Genomic DNA, 19,974 nt, shown 5'->3' on the forward strand with positions numbered 1-19,974 from the left:
TGATAGCCGGTTACCACAGGGCGTCTATGATAGCCCTGAGAATGGAACCACTAAAGCAGTGGCTCAGTATCTCCTTCCACACAGCAGGCGGTTTGCATAGTGGTCCATCTCGCATTAAGTGCTCACGGATCGGCCGCACCCCATGATTTATCAAACATTTTGGCTAAGTTGAACAGGTAGTTGGAAGTTACTTTCTTCCTTGGCTCACAATGTCTTGCTCTCTAATCCGGTACCTGGAAGTGAAAGATTCCAGCATAACCGTCCTGGAATCCCTGCCCATGAGGGACCACACGATGCAGAAGGTCTTCATTGAGGGTGAGGCATCCAATGGCAGCCAGCAACCAGCAATCAGCTACAACACAAGCGGAAATGTGCATTAGAAGATGTTAATGAAGAAAAGCAAGGTGTTGAGCACAAGAGTAAGGACTTCAAACAAAATCAGTCGCAGCACCGTGGAGTGACTCTTTTTTAACAAACTCACACTCAGAAAAACTCATGCATTAAGTAGTAGCATGTGGTAGGTATGAAGAAAAGAGTTATACGTGGACGTACTGAATTCCCCCACAGTGGAACAAGGCAAAAAGTAAGGGGTCACCTCAAAGAGGTACCATGAGCCAGAGGGGGTGAGTGAAGCAAGGGAAAGCCATAGCCTATCTGAAACACTTTCTGTTTATTCTTATTCGTGATTTTAGTTCAAAAGTATCTTCATCTCTATGATTGCATCTATTCCATATCACTGGCATGTTTATCTCAAACAAAATGAAAACCTTTTTTTTATTACCCTTGTAATTAAACCTGTACTTGAGTAATGACAAGCATTGGCAGTCAACAGGCCTCAGCAGTGAAAGCTACTGGCTTTGCCAATACTGGTGCCATCAATAATGTAATTTGAGATGTGATCAGTGATGTCATAAATGATGCCATAGAACATGCCGCTAGTGATGTAATATGTGAGGTCATAAGCAGTGCATGACAGTGGCACAAGTTATAGTTAGCACTGTGAACTATAACTGGTGAATTTCTCAGTTTTTTTAGTTCAAAACGTTGATGTTGTCAGTGACAAATTCACCCAACTATAATGTTATTTTAACCATTGTTTTTTTCAGTAATTTTCTATGGTTTTTATCACACTTAACTATAATGTTGCTTTAACCTTTGTTTTTTTCAGTGAATTTCTACAGTAGAGTAGAGTGTTGGACAGAGGAGTGGTGTAGAGCAGAGTATGGTACAGTGGCATAGAGTGGGATAACGTGTAGTAGAGTGGAGTATAGTGCAGTACACTGTAGTGGGGTAGTGTCAAGTGTAGTAATGTGTCACAGAGTGGAAGGGAGTGTCGTAGACGTTTCTCTGGGCCATTGGATGCCCCTCACTAGCCTGCTCTGCCCCTTCTCTGGACCATCTGAGGCCCCACCAACCTGTTCTGTTGCTGCTGTCCTGCTGGGGTGAGACATGGTCCCCCAGCGCTTAGAGCACGTCATGATGGTGCCGAAGGTAACCCCAACATGCCGTACTACAGCAGTGCGGGACGCTTCTCTGGGCCATTGGAGGCCCCTCACTGACCTGCACTGTAACTTCGCTGGGCCATCGGAAGCCCCCCAACCTGATCTGCTGCTGCCGTCCTGCTTGGGTGGGACATGTTCCCTCAGTGCTTTGCGCATGTCACGAGGAAGCAGAGCTAACCCCGACACACCGTAAAGGTGCCGGAGTACGTCTGCAGTGCGGGACGCTTCTCTGTAAGGCTGCCCGGGGGGGGGTTGCGCAGCGGCCCGCCCCTTGGAGGGCGGCCGCCTTAGTGCCACAGGAAGGCACAGGGGTGGGAGGTCGAGTCCCTGGGATAGACCAAGGGAGACCCCAGCAGATAGCTGCTTCCGGCGGGGAGGACTCAGGGGGTACATATTCTGTCTCCGCCCCCTCCTCGCCCTCTTGTCCGCTCGTTCGCCTTACCCGCCCCTCCGCTTACCCGGCGTCCGGAGGGACAAAGGGGGGGCCAGGTTTTCTAACAATTTTCACTTTGTGTTGCAGGAGGAGTTACAGGGCGATCCAGGGTCTGCACATACCAAGGGGTATAGCATGCAGCAGCACCGCGTGGTGCTAAGCCAGGATACCCAGGGATGGTTAGCGTGTCCCCTGGAAGAACGACGGCGCCCCGCTATCCGACAGGCGGTTGTGGGTCTGAGCAACCGGGGGCTGCCATGTATGCTCCGCCCACCCATCACGGGGGGGCGTGTGAAGCAAGTGGACTGGTGGTCCACAGATGGGAGGGGGGGACCCTCCCAATATTTGGTATACACCAGTTGGCGTTGCCATGGTGACTCTAGGCTTATCAGACGGGCAGGCGGCATAGGGGCTGGCCTGCCCTGGGATCGCCCGTAAGATAACCCACCATGTTTGCATATTGCTTATGCTAATAAACCTGCAGCAATATTTCTCCACTTACATTCAGTGTCGTGTGTTTTATTTATGTACTTATGTGTTTTGTGATAACTGTTGCCGATATTGGCACTATGGGCCATTAGAGGCCCCTCACTGACCTGCACTGCTGCTTCTCTGGGCCATCAGAGCCCCCCGACCTGTTCTGCTGCTGCCGTCCTGCTGGGGTGGGACATGGACCCCCAGCAATTCGTGCATGTCATAAGGGGGCGGAACTAACCCCGACATACCGTAAAGGCACCAGAGCATGCCCGCAGAGCAGAACGCTTCTCTGAGCCATTGAAGCCCCCTCACTGACCTACACTGCTGTTTCTCTGGCCCATCGGAGGCCTCACCGACCTGTTCTGCTGTTGCCATCCTGCTGGGGTGAAACGTGGTCCCCCAGTGCTTCGTAAATGTCACGAGGGGGTGGAGCTAATCCTGACACGCCGTAAACGCGCCAAAGCACTCCTACAGCGCGGGACGCTTCTCTGGGCCATTGGAGGCCCCTCATTGACCTGAACTGCCGTTTCTCCAGGCCATCGAAGGCCCCACCGACCTGTTCTGCTGTTGCCGTTCTGCTGGGGTGAGACGTGGTCCCCCAGTGCTTTGCGCACGTCACAAGGGGGCAGAGCTAACCCCGACACGCCGTAAAGGCACCGGAGAACTCCCGCAGCCGGCCGCACCCGAGCAAAGCCCGGGCCAAGGGTGGGCCCTCTCTGCCTCCAGAAGAGGAAGGCCACCCATCTTATTTTTGCGTTTCGGAGTTCCATTCAAGGTACTGTGCGTGCTGTAGCCTAACTAGTGCTCTGCTAGTTCTGCCCTATTGGGTGCCTTGGCCTGGGAGTTCGTCTTCTTTCTTTGCATCTCCCCTTCTGTCTTATCTAAGGTTTGTTGGAGGCTCCATGGGGAAAAGGAAGATTGTGGAGGGGGTGGCAGGGGCCGGTGGAGTACATGAAGCATCCAAGAAATCGAAGAAGATGCAGAGCCCTGCAAAGGGGAGAGGTGTCCTCGATCGCATTGACAACTTTATTGTCCGAATGTGAGGGACTACTGGCTCCAACTGCTACTGACGCTAAGCCTAAATCCAAGGCCATTACAGTACATGGAACTTCTGCTAAAGAAGGGCGTATACCCAGCATGTTTAGAAAGGTGAACATTGGTAACGGTAACCAGCCCCGGGAGGCCCAGTAATGCCCTTGGATGATTCACAAAATATAACCATCGACCCATTAACACCCACTGCTGGGCTTCTATGCAGAAATATATTTTTACCCCTGCTAGATCTGCAAGAAACTAGCGCTGCCATTGTGGACCAAAATGAAAGGGTGAAAGCTAACAAAGGAAGTACCTCCCCACTCATTGTTGCAGTATTAATTGATTTTGAAGCTTCCAGCTCCGTATCTGACTTATATAAGAAGGTTTGTGCCCTGAAAACTAAAATTAGAGCACTAACTGGGCTCATTCATGGGTTACTAGATGGACTTGGGAAATCAAATGGTCAAGGCAAAGAACCTGATTCCGAGCACATGAGGGAATTTGCTAGTGGGAAACAGTTGCCACATAAGTTACACATGATGCTTCCTTATCATCAACTATAAGTCCCGGTCCCAGTAGCTGTACAGCACGAAGGGTTGGAGATGTAGTGGGTGGTAAGCCAGGTCCAACAGCATATGAGGCAACACACAGACATCCACAATGTCCCCCTAGAGAAGGAGCAAGGCGGGATATGCCACATCACTGGGCCAGACCTTCTAGCCCCCTTGTAGTCAACATCATAAAATCTACATGATTAATGTTCCTAAATGTAATCATCCCACAAGACATAAGAATGAGGAATCCCTCAAAAAGAAAATTATTCATTGATCAGGCACATTAGAGGTTGTAGATCCATGATCAGTCAAGACTCTCTACATGCAAAGAGATGTGTTTTAGCTAATAACTCAACAGATGCCATAGAGCTGACTTTAGCTGATGAGAGTTTAATGCATAATCTTATTGCTTTGTCAGTCAGGATTGCTCCTCCAGACAAGCCAAATAGCCAATCTAGGAGGCAGTTGGGAATGTTTACCTCTTTGTATAACTCCAATTTGCTGCTCAAAAGGCCATTTCTGTAACACCCCCCTCCTTAGCGGATATTGACTGACTTCAGCTCAGCTCGGCACTTAATCCATTAATAGTGCCCCTTGCCTTGCTCCGAACATAAACCCTCCAATAAGCAGGGAATTATTGTCGCCTTCAATCTGTAAGACTGGTCCAAAGTCCCTTGTGCAAATCATCTTTGAAGAAGTAACTCGAAGCCAGGACAGCGTTAACACCAACTTTAGCGCAGCACCTGCCCATGAGGAAAGGGGAGTGGATACCCTTCTTCCCTCTTTACACCAGTTGCCTATAAGCGATCACTCGCTTAAACTAATCTCATGGAACGTGGTCGGAATTAGAAGCAAATTGTGCCTACCTCATTGGGTACAGGTGGTCCAATCCCACGATATATCTATTCTGCAGTAAACATAGAGCTCAACTCCAACGTTTATGCCAGTCTAAGCAAATTGGGGAGGCGTGCTCCCTGAAAGATTTCAGGAAATTTTGGATTCTTGTAGGGAGGGGTAATTTAAGAAATCAATCTGTGCTAGCTAATAATATTACAGCTGGGAATAGGCTGAAGCACTTTGGTGCCCTCTACTCCACTACTATTAAATATACTGAAGGATGCCCCTTTTAGATTTACCCCCAAACCCGGCGAGGGTCATTTTCACCAAGGAGGAAATAGAAACTTCAATTGAATTCATTGTACCAGCTAAAGCTCCGGGACCGGATGGAGTTCCTGGAGACTTGTTTTGGCTCAATAAAAGTAATTGGTCGATTATATATGCTGGCACTTTTTAATGCTATTGCAGGAGGTGCCCGAATTCCAGACTCTTGGAAGGGAGCTGAGGTTATTCCAGTTTTTAGAAAAGGCGATAGAAATAATCCAACTAACTACAGGCCTATCAGTTTATTGGACTGTATTCAGAAGGTATTCAGCCGTACCCTCCTAGTGAGAATCCAGGACTCGATGGCTGAGAATAATATACTGTCGCATTTCCAAGCTGGATTTTGACAAAAAACTGGAAAAATCGATCAGATTTTTAGATCCATTCTTCTTTACCGGAAGGTGGTGGTATTGGGCAAAGAGAGCCTATATTCTGCCTTCGTAGATCTGAAGTCAGCATTGGATCTTGAGCCTCGTGGAAAGCTTTGGATGGTGTTGAAAGACAAGGGAATTCCTCTGGAGATCCTGAAATTAGTTGTTCGTCTTCATGAAGCAACTATGCCAGGGTGCTCTGAGGGAATCGGGGCCAAGTCACATACCCCAATAATGTCAACAGGGGGGTCCGGCAAGGTTTTGTCTTGGCCCCCACGTTGTTTTCCCTCTATATCAACCAAGATGTGAACTCCTTAGCTTGAATTCCTGCTGATGCTCCCTCATTAGGGAATATGAAGATTGCAGTGCTTCTCTTTGCAGATGATATGCTCCTTGTTTCTAAAATTCCCAAGGGGCTCCAGATGCTAATATACCAATTCAAGGCCTTCTGCAATGAGAGGGGTCTAGAAATAAATACCACTAAGACAAAACTCATGATACTAAACCTCCATAAATCCTTTAAAGGACGATTAACCCTAAACAACACTCGCTTAGAGCGGTTGTGTAGCTTTGAATATTTGGGCGTAAGATTGGCTAAAGGTATGACTTGGAAGCAACATCTAACCAAGACCAATCTAAAATTTGAACACATAGTTGGAGCCCGGAGAAAGGAAGACTCTTGCTCAGCTATCAAACCGGTTGCCCCAGCTCAAGAGATCTGTAAAAACAAGGCAGTAAGCAGTGCCCTTGATTGGGCTGAGCTGTGGGGCTTTGAGAAAGTGGATTATCTCACAGTAACTGAGCATATGTTCCGTAGGAATTTAGTTTCCCTCCCACCCAGTACTCCACTACTCCCCCTTAAACTAGATATGGGGGTTAAATCCTTAAAAGACTTAGCAAAATTACGTCATCTTTTTTGGCAGAGATTGATTTCGACCCCCGAATTGTCCTTGTACTCCATAGCCTTTGAAGAAGTCTGCACCGTAGATACATCTAAGAAGATAGGCTGGATAAGGAACATCAATATTCTACTTAACAACATCGGGTTAAAGTGGGGCTGCCCCAATTGCCTGGAACTCCCCACAGAAAACTATCTAAAATATATGTATGGGGATTGGGTATTTGAGAAGGAGACCAGGAGTAGTATTTTAGCAAGATTAACACAGGAATTCCTAGATTTTAAACTGCTGCTTTCCCTGGAGGTCTTCCGTGATCTTATTCAAGTGCAGGCAGACAGAAGGTTATATATTCAAATTAGATGTGGTATTATTCCTTTGAATGCATTTACGAATTCGTGGCAACGGAATGCTGTTAGAAATAAGCTTGCTGTTCTGCTTCACAGAAACTATAGACCACATTTTCTTGGGCTGCCCAGCATACTCAGTTCCTTAAAGCAGATGGCTCACTCCTATATGCAAACGGCTGGGAACCAGAGATCATAGTGTGGCATTACGCATTTTAAGATCTGATGCAAGACCTCTGTTTGCGTTTGCAATTGCTAAATTTTTGGGCCATTTGTGGGCATTCAGAAGGAAAGTACAATCTGAATCCACTATTTCATCGATTTGCCCTAATGTGATTCCCCTAACTTTGGCCAGTGAATATCAATCTAAAGTTCCCTTGTAAAGCAGACAATGTATAGCTTTTAGATACCAGAAGGTCTGGGGTTCATTGTTTTCACTGTTTTATAATACTTCACTCCTTTTATCTAAATGATGATTTTAATCGGTATAGATTTTACTTATTGTATTTTATCTGTAAAACATCAACATGTTTTACTGTATTGTTGTAATGAAATCAATGCATTTTGTATACATAATCCCCCCATTAATTTATGCATATGCATTTTGCACTTTTAAGGTTTGTTGACTGAAAATAAAGGTTATTGATTGATTGACTTTAGTGGTGTGGAATGCAGTTGAGTAGACTGCCATAGCATACAGTAGAGTGAAGACTCATAAATTGGACTACTGTGTTATACAATAGAGTGCAGTGGTGAGTCGTATAGTATTGGTAAGTGTTGTAGATTGCTGTAAAGTAAAAAGTCAAATAGTCAAGTTGGGTTTTGTAGAGTGGAGTGATGTACAGTACATTATTGTTGAGTGTGGTACAGTGTATTGGCATACAGTGTTATAGAGTACAATAGAATAGAGCAACACAGATGGGAGTGGTGTAGAGTGGAATAGTGGAGTAGAGTGGAATACTGTGTTAGAGTAAAGAGTACTAAAGTGGGGCGCAGTGGCATACAAAGCGTTGTGTATAGTGTTGTATAGTGGTCTAGAGTATCGTAGAGCGTCAGATTTGAATAGTGTTGTACAGTAGCATATAGTAGAGTACAGTGGTGTGCATTGAAATGTAGGGGTATAGACAGGAATGAAATGTCAGAGAGTGGCAAACGGTGTTGTAGAGTGGGGCTGCATAGAGGACAGAAGTGTGTCAAACAGTGGATCTGCGTAGACTGTTGCACAGTGGTGTAGAGTCAGGTAAGTCTCATAAAGTGGAGTGGCGTTTTGTAGAGTAGAGCAACATGGAGTGGAGAGGCTTAGCGTAGGTAGTAAACTGGTATAATTTGGAATGTGGTCTTGTACAGTAGAGTGAAGCTTAGAAAAGTGTTGTACGATGGAGTGTATAGGCACAGAGTGGAGAATAGAGTTGGATCGTAGACTGTATGGGGATAGAGTGGAGTAGGGTGTCATAAAGTGCCATAAAGTGGAGTAGACTTATATAGTGGAGTTATATAGAGTGGAGGAGAGTAAAGTGTAGTAACATACAGTTAAATGTCATACAGTGGAATAATGTGGAGTGCCATAGAATGGAATAGCACAGAGTAAAGTGGTGTACAATGCAGTGGCATAGAGTGGAGTAGGGTATAGTGTATTATCATAGAGTGGAGTAATGTACATTGAAGTGGCATAGGTCAGAGTCAAGGAAACTTATAAATTTGAGTAGTATCTAAATACACATTTCTGTGGTGGAAAGTTCTGAAACCAGTGGAGTGCCACAAATGTCCTTCCACTCAGCATTTCCTTGTGTCTTCTGATAAAAATTCTAACTCACTTTCTGGCGGGGGTGGTGGGGTCGCTAGAGGGCGCACGGCAAGATGGCCACTCTGTAGCACTGCTCCACCAGCCAAGTTTACTATCCGCTATTTATCCTTGCCATCCCGCCCGGATTGCTCCCAAGCTCGAAGGTGATGCAGTGTGAGGTGTTGGGGGACTGCCCTGGCTGGGTGCTGTGGCTCGCAGCGGCGTCATTGCTGAGATCAGAGGAAGCGGGGGTCGGCGCGGGTATTATGGCGGATCGGAGCGCGTTCTGAACGCGCGGCCCAGGTGAGCTGCGACTGGTGCTGTCTGGGGTCTGCGGGTGCTGGGGGGCTGACCTACACCTCTTGCCCGAGGACCGGTGGCCGGTGTGGTGCGAGCCGTCTATAGGGCGCCTAGGGTGCGGGCTGCCCGCTGGTCTCCGCCGGCGTGGCCTGTTGACCTTGGGCTCGTTACAGGCGGGGGTTACGCGTCCCCTTATTCTGGGGCTGACAGTCGAGCCCACTGCGGTAGTACCTTGGGCCGCTGCTGCGTATTGGTCCGCTGATCCCCATACCAAGTGCCTGGCGCATCCGAACACCCGTTGTGCTTGCCCCCCCTCCCCCCATTACAGTGAGCTGCTGACCTGTGTCTGGATGCCGCTGCCGTCCGTGTTACAGCTGAGTCGGAGCGCCGGACGCTGCATTGGATGCTCTGCGAAACCCCCTCCTCCTCTGGAGGAGGACGACTGGCAGATCGGCGATCGGGCAGGCCTGCCTTCTTCACGAGCTGCAGGGGCCCGTGACAACTGCACGACATCCACTTTGCCCAGTGGGGCCGCCATCTTTGTGCCTGCCACATGGAGAGAAACGCAGTGTGTGATCCTGAGTCGGGTCTGCCATACTTTCCACCCCTTCATATCACGGCGCTTCCGGCGCCTGCGGTGTCCCCGGTTGGCAAGGGGGTCGTGCCTATTCCCTCCTCCTCGCCTGGCTGGACGATGAGAGTGACATGGAGAACTGTGGCCTTGGCACCCACCTGCCCGTAGTGCTATACTCCCTGCACGGTGGCAATCCTGTTCTGTGGATAAAAGCGGTCCACGTTGTTTCCAGCTGCAGGCCCAATTCCTGAGTGTGTCTTGTGGTGCCACGTTTCCTAGCCCTGAGACCTTGCTACGCTGGTAGGCCCTGGTGCTTTCTGGTTATAGTGGCCTTTCTGCCTGCTCCATTCCCCTATTATTTGTCGCTACACTGGGACTACATAGCTCTCCCTATAGTACTGCACCAGCAACATGGGGAAGACTGAGCTCGGTCAACCGTGCCTCACATTTGAGCTCCACAAGTCCAATAGGGCCTCTCAGCAAGCTGCTTTGAACTCCGAGGCCGACGCTCCTAACGACCACCTCACCAACATTGATATAACCCTTCTTGCGGTCCAGGCTAGTCTTCAATCCATTGATGGCAAGATTGACCATCTGAACATGTGAATGGATCATATGTCCTCGAAACTGGACAAACACACGCTGCGTCTTGGAGAATCTGAGACACGCATCTCTACTGACGAAGATGGGCTGCTCCAGGTAACCACCAAAGCGGCGTCAATGGAAAAGGTCCTAGCTGTCATCCAGGCTCGTAACGAAGATTTGGAAGCTAGATTGCGTCGCAACAATGTGCTCATCATGGGTCTGCCAGAGTCCACGAATACGGGCCGCCTCGAGACATATGTGGAGAAACTCTTATGTGAGATATTTGTGACTGACCAGCTGTCTCAGGTCCTGATTGTGGAGCGGGCCAATCGCTCTCTATCTGAACACCCCCCACCCGGCGCACCACCGCGTCCTAATATCATCCGCTTGTTAAACGACGGAGACTGAGATGCTGTGCTTCGCTTGGCTCGAGAGAAGGGCGCTATCAACTACGAGGGGAATGCTCTCGCTTTTTATCCTGACTTCACGATGGTGGTGCAGGAGGCTCGGCGAGAATACCAGCCCATCAAAAAACTTCTCATTGCCGCACAGGTGCCATATGCCATGCTTTATCCTGCACGTCTGCCCGAAATCGGCGATGGACTTTGCCAAATCTATCAACCGCCGCCAATGGTCTTCTAGAGATCCGGGGCGAGATTGAAGAGCCTACTGAACTGACAGATGAACAGTGACACTATTGCAATATATGTATTGGAACCTAAGCGTGCCTCTACTTGTTCAGCGACTATGTCGACGCTATCTGAATAGTTCTTCCTTTTTTATGTTCAAATGACCACCCCGCATGTGTGTTGAGACTCAGGCTGATTGTGTTCTGCTATTTCTTATTTATCCCACAGTCTCCAGTTCTTTACTGGGGTACAGCTCTGTATCACTAAGTACTGCATCATTGCAGCGTCCGAGTGGGAATGCACACCGACTCGGCCCCCTCCCTTTCTACCGGGAGGGTTCCTGTGCTCCAGCGATCCCCCTTATGGGTATTCCCCACCACTGGCTAATGCCTCGGCTCTGCATGTGGGACTTGTTATTGGGGGTTCGGGATGGCTTTAGCAGGTTGGGGTTGCTGAAGTGGGTGGGGGGGAAAGGTGGGTGGGAAGGTGTTACAGGGAATGTTTATGTGGCTGATTATATTATCAATGTCTCAACTCGCGTTTGTACGCTCTACAGGACTGAAGGATTTCAGTTAGATTCAATTGCATATATACTTTTTTTAATTTTGCATAGCAACATACTGTCCATCTCTTGTTTAACATGGAATGTACGGGGGCTTAACACGCCTAAGAAGATTCGCCAGATGGTAGCACACTTAGATCGCCATGGGATTAGCATTGCCCTGTTGCAGGAAACACATTTAACACAGGCTACCGATCAGCTGGTTGGGGTCCGCTGGGCTGTATACCGTTTAGCCTCCTCTTATTCCTCCTATAGTCGGGTGTACTCACACTAGTCAAGCAAGGCCTTTCCTTCAGTGTGCTACAGACTCATGTCGATACTGCAGGACACTATGCGGTGGTACACGGGATAATGCGGGGCAAACTGGTCACCATTGTCAACACCTATGGTCCCAATATAGATGATCCTGCTCTATACGAGCGTCTCCTCGCTATACTGCGGAGCTTACCTGGCGCTGTGTTTCTTTGGGGGAAAGATCTTAATACACACTTGGACGCTAGGAAAGATAAGTCTAGTGGTAGGGAGGGACATTCCCCTGGGGCGGCTCATGTAATTAATGACAGAATGGCAGAATTGGGACTCCTAGATATATGGCGCCACAGACACGAGGAGACACCTGAGGGTACACATATCTCCACTGCGCACGGTAGTTGGTCTCGCCTCGATTATTGGCTTATGAGTGAGGGGGCGGCGGGCTGGGTGACAGCTGTGGAGAGTCTACCACACACACTTTCCAATCACTGCCCTGTTAGGCTTACTCTCTGTATACCACAAATGATCCCTAGATCGTTCACTTGGCGATTCCGACCTGAAGTACTACTGGATCCCCTTTATGTAGAGACAATTTGCGAGGCCATTACACAATATTTTGGACACAACAAGGGCTCAGTCGACAGCGTTGGGGTCCTCTGGGAGGGATTCAAAGCCACCATTCGGGGCACCTGCATCGGCACTTCAGCTGGCTTTTTGAAGAACCTACGAGGCCAACTGACTAAAGTGGAAGCCACATTGACTAAACTCGAGCGTGACTACAAGACTGCTCCTAGTGCTTTGACTCTGACCTCCATAAAGAATGGTATACTTGAGCACGAGAAGTTGGCAGAAGAAGAGATGCGATACATCTCAAAACGATATGTGGCCCGCTCTTACGGAGAAGGTGGGAGACCTGGACATCACTTAGCTACTAAGATTAAAAACGCATGAGCCAGGACGTGATCACTAAGATCACGGACGATACCGGACATGACTATTATAGTGCCCCAGACTTCACAGAACAATTCCGTCTGTCTTATGCGAAGCTCTATACCTCACAGGGGTGTCGGACACTGTTGAACTTGATGAATATCTCTCACAAGTGGCCATCACATGGCTGTCAGATGGCCAAAGAGACTTTCTCGGCTGGCCCATCACAGCTGAAGACATCCGATTAGCAATAAGCTCCCTCCCCAACCGTAAAGCGCCAGGTCCCGATGGGTTCCCTTGAGAATTTTACAAGGCCTACATGGAGGAACTTTACCCCTTATCTGCTCGAAATGTATGCCGAGGCTTATGATACAGGTGTGCTTCCCCGTCTCTCCGTGAGGTGCTAATCATTACATTACTAAAGGACAAACCGGCTTCTTGCTGTGTGTGATTCATACCAGCTACTATCACTTATTAACACGGACGTAAAAATCCTGGTGAAGATTCTGGCCACTCGACTCCAACCCCTCATGCAGAATCTGGTACTGCCTGACCAGTCTGGCTTTATTCCCACACGATCCACCCCCCATAACTTGCACACACTGTTCGCTCTGTTTCACACCCTATCTCCCGCACTTCCCGCTGCAGCCGTCATGTTGGACGCTGCAAAAGCGTTTGATTCAATCGAATGGGGCTATCTTTTTTATGTTCTATAACCTATGGGGTTCTCTCCATTCTTTGTCAACTGGGTACGTCTCATGTACTCAAACCCCATGGCGCAGGTCCGCGTAGGAGGCCACACTTTGGACCCTATACTAATTACTAGGGGGACCAGGCAAGGTTGCCCACTCTCACCACTCCTGTTTGTGCTAACGCTAAAACCGCTGGCTTGCCTCATTAGGCAATGTCACAAATAGGCAGCTCTAACTCTCCTCCACCGCCTACTCATCATCTCTCTATACGCAGATTATATGCTGCTTTTCATATACGAGCCTCGCCATCACCTCGCGCCGGTTCTGCTGGAATACATCCAGTTCGCTCGCTTTGTTACATATCAATTGGGAGAAATCGGTGGTGATGCCACTAACTGAGTGTACGCTTCCATATGCACCTGAATTCCCCCTGGTTTGGGCCACAGAGTCGGTCAAGTACCTGGGGATATGGGGTCATTCGCGAGAACTATGGCACTGCCACAGTGTTGTTGGAGCAGCAAGTCGACAGATGGGTACATCTCCAACTCTCTCTTGCGGATCTTATTGCTTTGGTAAAGATGGTGGTGCTGCCTAAGTTCCTGTACCTTTTCAATAACATACCGATCCCTCTTACCCAGCAATTTTTTAAAACGGTGCGCTCCCTGCTTCTCAGGCTGATCTGGGGTGGCAAGCAGGCTCGTGTGGGCTGGAGAACTCCCACTCTTGACTATAAGTGTGGGGGCTTCAGCGTACCAAACATCTACCTATATTATCTTTGTGCACACGCGAAGTACACATACTATTGGTACACACCTCATGATTTCGTCGCACACGTTGCAGTAGAGCACTGGGACTCACGCCCTGTTCCATTGCTCTCTGTCCTCACAAATCGAAGCAGGACCACTCCCAGAGATACAATTAACAATACAAACTCTACAATTGCAGCTTGGCAGGCGCTGGGCCGAGTGACCGGTAAACTACCGTTATACTCTCCGCTGTTACCCTTAGCTTACCATTCCGACTTGTCGGTGACTCATGAGGCGGAGGCAATGCGTACACCGGCACTGGTAGGCATTGACAAACTGCAGGATCTCTACCCCAATGGCACCTTCCTTACAGCTGACGACATGGACTACATCCAAAACAAAACACCACTATTCCTTTTTCTGTTTCACAGACTGAAAAAAGCAATACAAGCCCACTACCCAACATTCCCCGCAGGACCACCGATATCATTGGCATTACACACACTACTTATATCCCCATCCCGGCACAAGCTCGTTACCAAGCTCTATAGAGCAGCTAAAGAGGACAGGCTTCCCCCATCCCCCAAGAGTTTGGACAAATTGAATGAATGTGTAGACCTCCAATTGACACCGAAAGAATGGGAGCGTTGCTGCCAACTGACTGACGCACTTACCTCCAATGGGAACTTACGTATCATCCATTTTATATACCTTCACCAGATTCATCACACACCACACAAACTTGTCAAATACGGGCTTCGAGACACTGATGATTGCAAGCGATGTAGTACCCCAGGGGCAGATTTCTGGCATCTGGCATGGGCTTGCGGGAGAGTGTGAAAATACTGGACAACAGTGGTCGCCACTTTGTCTAAGATAATTGGGGTTGAGTTGCCGTGTTCTCCGCAAATGTGCTTATTAGGCCTACTTCACCTCCTGAAAGGTGCCAAGGGCAGACTGACAAATGTGGCGCTGCTGATAGCCAAAAGAAAGGTAGCAGTGATGTGGGAAAGTACACAGAGTCCCTCAGCTGAACAGTGGCTCAGAGATCTAACGTATTGTCGGGATAATTTAGTTCTCTATGCAGAGGAGCTACCGACGATGTCCAAACCCAATTGACATATGCGTACATTGTAGCCACAAGCTGGTTGTTCTCCTTTGTTTTTTTGACTTCCTACTGTTGTACTCGTGAATGTCATATCTATGCACTGTATAAGCCTTTATGAAAACTAATAAAAAAAGAATGCTACCTCACTTCTGTGGGAAGCCTAGCGCCTAGGACAGATAAATGCCCAGAACGCGTTATATTACATTTTTCCACTCAAAACTGACCCCTATTTTACAAAATGGGTAGTTGTGGATTTTGGCCCATAGCTCAGCCGGCACCTAGGGAAGCTTAGCAAACTTGTTAATTTTTTAAAACTTGACACGTGGAGAAATCAATAATGGGGTGACTTGCGTGGCTCAGACTTTGACCAAAAAAACTCATTTTTTCTCATATTTATGTGATGGAAAGTTCTGGGATCTACAGGAGCCACAAACCTATTTCGACTCAGCATTTCCCAAAGTCTTCTCATAAAAGTGGTACCTCACTTGCATGGGCAGTGTCTGCAACAGGAAAGGCCCCAAAATACAATGTGGAGGGATCAACATTTCATAGCACCCTCCAATCTGCCTAGGGGAAAGACTTTCATCCCTGGGAGGAGAGGATGGGGCCTAGGCTTGATGGATGGGAGGGCTACCCAATCTGCTAAAAAAAACACAATCCATAGTGTCTTGTGTGCTTTCTGCCACCCCCTAGCAACCTCCAGTCTGCTTTAGGCCATTGGAAGGGGACTCTAATGCATTAGGGTCAAACCTTGTTTTGGCAACCGCCTTTTTTCTTTGCACCACCTTGACCAAACATTGCACAACTTTCCATCCTCTGATATGTAATGGAGGCAATAGGTCTGGGAAATTTTGCAGAGAATTGTCAAACAAGTGCACAGTTATTAAGGGGTAGAAATCAGAGGAATTCCTATCCTGGGCAACCCTAACTGTAACTACAGAGCTGTATGAAATGCCACTCCACTTTAAAAGTTTCTTCAAATCTATTCTATGCCACTCCACTGTATGCTATTCCACTCTACACCACTCCACTCCACTATACTCCACTCTACGCTATTCCATTATACAGCACTACACTCTAAGCTATTACACTGAACGCAATCACAATGTTCGCCACTCTACTGTATGGCATTCCACTCTACCACACTCCAATGTACGCCACTCCATTCTACGTTATTCCATTGGACTTCACGCCACTATATGCTATTACAATCTACCCCACTCCACTGTAGAACACTCCAGTCTACATCAGCCAATGAATTCCCTACAACCTGAACGCCATCACGTTGATGACTCAGTGTATGGATCACGTGAGTCATCGGTAGCTCGGTTTTTTACTTTGCTACCTGTTCCCATAGCATTTTATGTTTAATTGTGCCACCTATTGCATCTTTAAACCTGTTTTGTTCCCAATGATGTAAGTACTCATTGTACGACTGTACACAATAAAAAGAATCACACACGATTAGTGTGGGGAATTCTTGATCCGTATTTACATGTGCCAGTATCAGTGCTTTTAATTCTGCCAACTGAGCTGAGCAGTCTTCCTAGAGATTGCGTTTTTGTGCAACTAGGATGGAACTTGCTATCACGCATGCGACCTTTAATAAGAAAAATATTGCTGCTTACTTTCTATGGCCGATTGCGCAGATCCGTCAGTCTAAATAATATATTCATACTGATCTAGAGGCAAGGTTTCATTTGGTAGAGGGTATTCTTGTTCATATTGCAGGAAGGCTTGAGTTTTTAAACTTGGATCAAATCTGTATTCAACATCTGTTGCAGTAAGAGAATTAGCCCATTGTACCCATCTTAGATGTAACACTTTTGCATTTGGGATGCTGGCCTTTGTGACCGCTTCTAAAGCAGGTACTGGAGTTACCACAATAATGCGTTTCCCCTGAGCCAGTGCTCTTTCTCTTGCTACAGCAGTCTGAAAGGCTGTCACGATTTTTTCTGTTGAAGTAAAACGCATTTCTGCATTTGTGTACAGGTGTGATTTGTATGCGATTGGTACAGTTTCTCCTTCATTGAAGGTCAAGTAAGTGTACCCGCTTAGACCCGCAATTATTCGTATCACCAAGTGGCGTTCATTTACGCGTGTTTGGAAGTGTTTGGAATCAATTATGTATTCCTGGAGTAAACAAAGAATATCAGTATGTTCTTGTGTCCAATCTCTGGCTGAAAAGTCAGGTTTTATTAAGTCGTAGAAATTTAGGAATCCTAGTATTGATTGTAAGTTTTTTTAATGATTTTGGAGGCTGGAGCAGCGCACACTTTTCTAAAAAAGTTAGCTGCCAGACTTTTGCCTTCACTTGACAGCTCATATCCCAGAAATAAGACATTTAGGTGGGCTATTTTCGACTTTTTAAAGTTGAACTTGTAACCCTCTGTGGCAAATCCCATAATAATGGTGTTTACCATGGGCAAGTGCCTCTCTAAGTTGTCGTCTATCAGATAAATATCATCCACATAGGACAACGCTTCTTCATAAAATTTTTGAAGTAACTATGTTACTCTTGCTGAAAATACACCTTGGCTGTTTTTATACCCTTGTGCTAGTTGACAGAATTGTAGCTGGGAGTCTAATGCACAGAATGCAGTCAAATACCTGCTATCAGGCGCTATATTTTGACAGAAAAATCCATACGAGATATCATGTGTAGTTTTGTATTTTTTGCGCACAATGTTATTCATTAATGCGGCACTATGTGCATTTTGAACAGCAAATGTCTTTGTTCATGAGTTTAAATGTCTTTAATTTAAAACTAGACGAAATGTATTGTCAGGTTTAGAAACGGGAAACAAAGGATTGTTCATTGGGGAGATACATTTTTCAATGACCCCCTGGTATTCAAGTTGATCTAAGATCTCCCTGACCTGTATTTTAGCTTCTTGCTTTATTGGATATTGCCTCTGAGCAATAGGTAAAACTTTTAACAGAATCACGTGGTAGGTTGAGTTCTAATCCCACCCAGCGTGATTTTTGTACAATGCTGGAGCTTGGGCTACAGCCGACTCCTGTGCATATTTATGTTTAAGGGGAACGGAAACGTGGTTGGAAAATGAAGGAAAAATCATACTTTCTCCCCTGGGGCACTCCATTACGAAGTCAGTCGGCCAATCTTGTTCTGCTAACAGGATGTCATAACCAGATGATAAGTTCTTCCAAAAAAGACCATTTACTTTCCTGGGCTTGTCCCCCTCCATGAGTGTTATTTCATATAACTTATATGGGACGCTCACCCTGGTGTCTGGTGTTTCCACAGTGATATAATCATTCAACTCCGCTGTCACCAGAAATTCCTTCAGGTTCAGGCAAGCTATTGTTACTTCTGACGCACTGTCTAGCATCGTCAGAGCCCATTCCTCGTTTAGAAATTGTGTCCTCAGAATTCTGGGCATGTCTGATTTTCAGACCAGCAACTTTCTTTTTCTTAAAGTGAGGTTTTGAGTTTTGCTTATCTTCTTTTTTAGAAGAAAAGTCTTGAGTGTGCTGCTTGTCTCTGGACTGTGTGCGCTCCCCTCTATTTTCTGACTGTCCTTCTTTCTCGGAGCCTTTCTTTGAGCCCTGAAAGGAACGAGAGGAACGTGTATCAGTATCCTGATACTTGTCAGGTTTTCTAATATTGTCCCTATTCCTACAGTTGTACCTCTTTTCAGAGGGTTCCTGTTGAGGACACCTACCTCAGGACTGAGCTCTCTTGTCTTTTTTATTATCCCACTTGTTTTTAGAAGAAGTAGGTGTCTGCTTAGAAGTGTCCTTCTCAGGACTACCCTGTATTTGAGGTTTTAAAGCTTTTCCCCCCAAACTATCTCTCCCTTAGGCGTTGGCGGATTGCCACTGATGCTGCTTCCCCTTTAATGTTAGCTAGTATTATGGCTGATACCTGGTTGTAGTTATTTAATAACTTCATCCCTTAGTTTAGGGCAGGTTCTGCTCCGTAGTCATTTTGTATTTGTCTTAATACATCTGGTATTACTGCTAATGAAGGAATACCATGAGTTCTGGTATATATGGCAGCAAAGACTGTACCCCAAGAGGTGCAATCCTCTAACTGTCGTGTAATCGCCATGTGCAAACAGATTGTTAACATTCAGGTGCCGATTCCGATCCTTTAAAAATAATTTGCGTACTCCCCGTATCCGTATTTTTTTACGTACGAGTCGTACAAGTACCGTACAAACGGCCAAGTACGATTCGTACGTGAAAAATAACTACGAATAGCGTCGGGAAAAGTGTACGAGAGGGCGTCGGAAAGTTTTTACGTCCGAATATCGTCGGGAAAAGTGTACGAGAGTGAGCCGGGCATTTTTACGTACAGATCGTAAAACACAAGTCCGAGCGCGCAAGTACGATCCCGACCGTTCGTCCGAATACACAATCGCACGTAAAATGGCCCGTACGGAGCCAACGCAGTAGCACACATGTACACGGGTAAACTGATGCCCGTGTACGAGCCGTACAGCCCCCCCACCCCCAATATGTCAGCACCGTACACCACCCTGTCCGCACTGTACCCCAGCCCCGCAACTGTACGCGCCGTACCCCCATGTACGTGCCGTACCCCCCCATGTACGTGCCTTACCCCCCTGTCCGCACTGTACCCCAGCCCCGCACCTGTACGTGCCGTACCCCCATGTACCTGCCGTACCCCCATGTACGCGCCTTCCCCCCACGTACGTGCCGTACCCCCGCATGTATGCACCGTACCTCCGCATGTACGCGCCGTACCCCAGGCCCGCACCTGTACCCGCCGTACCCCCCATGTACGCGCCTTACCGCATGAAAGCGCCATACCTCCGCATGTACGCGCCGTACCCCAGGCCCGCACCTGTACGTGCCGTACCCCCCCATGTACGCGCCTTACCCCCGCATGTACGCGCCGTACCCGAGGCCCGCACCTGTACGCGCCATACCCCCCCATGTACGCGCTTTACCCCCGTATGTACGCGCCGTACCTCCGCATGTACGCGCCGTACCCCAGGCCCGCACCTGTACGCGCCATACCCCCACCCTATGTACGCGTCGCACTCC

The 19,974-nt window shown here is 47.6% G+C and overlaps 1 protein-coding gene across 2 annotated transcripts in view; it reads right to left on the reverse strand.

The window, feature by feature from the left end:
* LOC146813822 (calpain-1 catalytic subunit-like) overlaps nt 1-19,974 on the reverse strand; it is a 652,425-nt gene that overhangs the window by 455,019 nt on the left and 177,432 nt on the right. For both annotated transcript variants that reach the window (XM_085610279.1, XM_085610278.1), the window contains exon 3: nt 234-352. In XM_085610279.1, coding sequence (XP_085466405.1) covers nt 234-352 — 119 coding nt within the window. The remainder of the gene's footprint in view (nt 1-233; nt 353-19,974) is intronic.

The sequence above is a fragment of the Triturus cristatus genome, chromosome 6 (genome assembly GCF_964204655.1).
Source record: "Triturus cristatus chromosome 6, aTriCri1.1, whole genome shotgun sequence".
Taxonomy (NCBI): domain Eukaryota; kingdom Metazoa; phylum Chordata; class Amphibia; order Caudata; family Salamandridae; genus Triturus; species Triturus cristatus.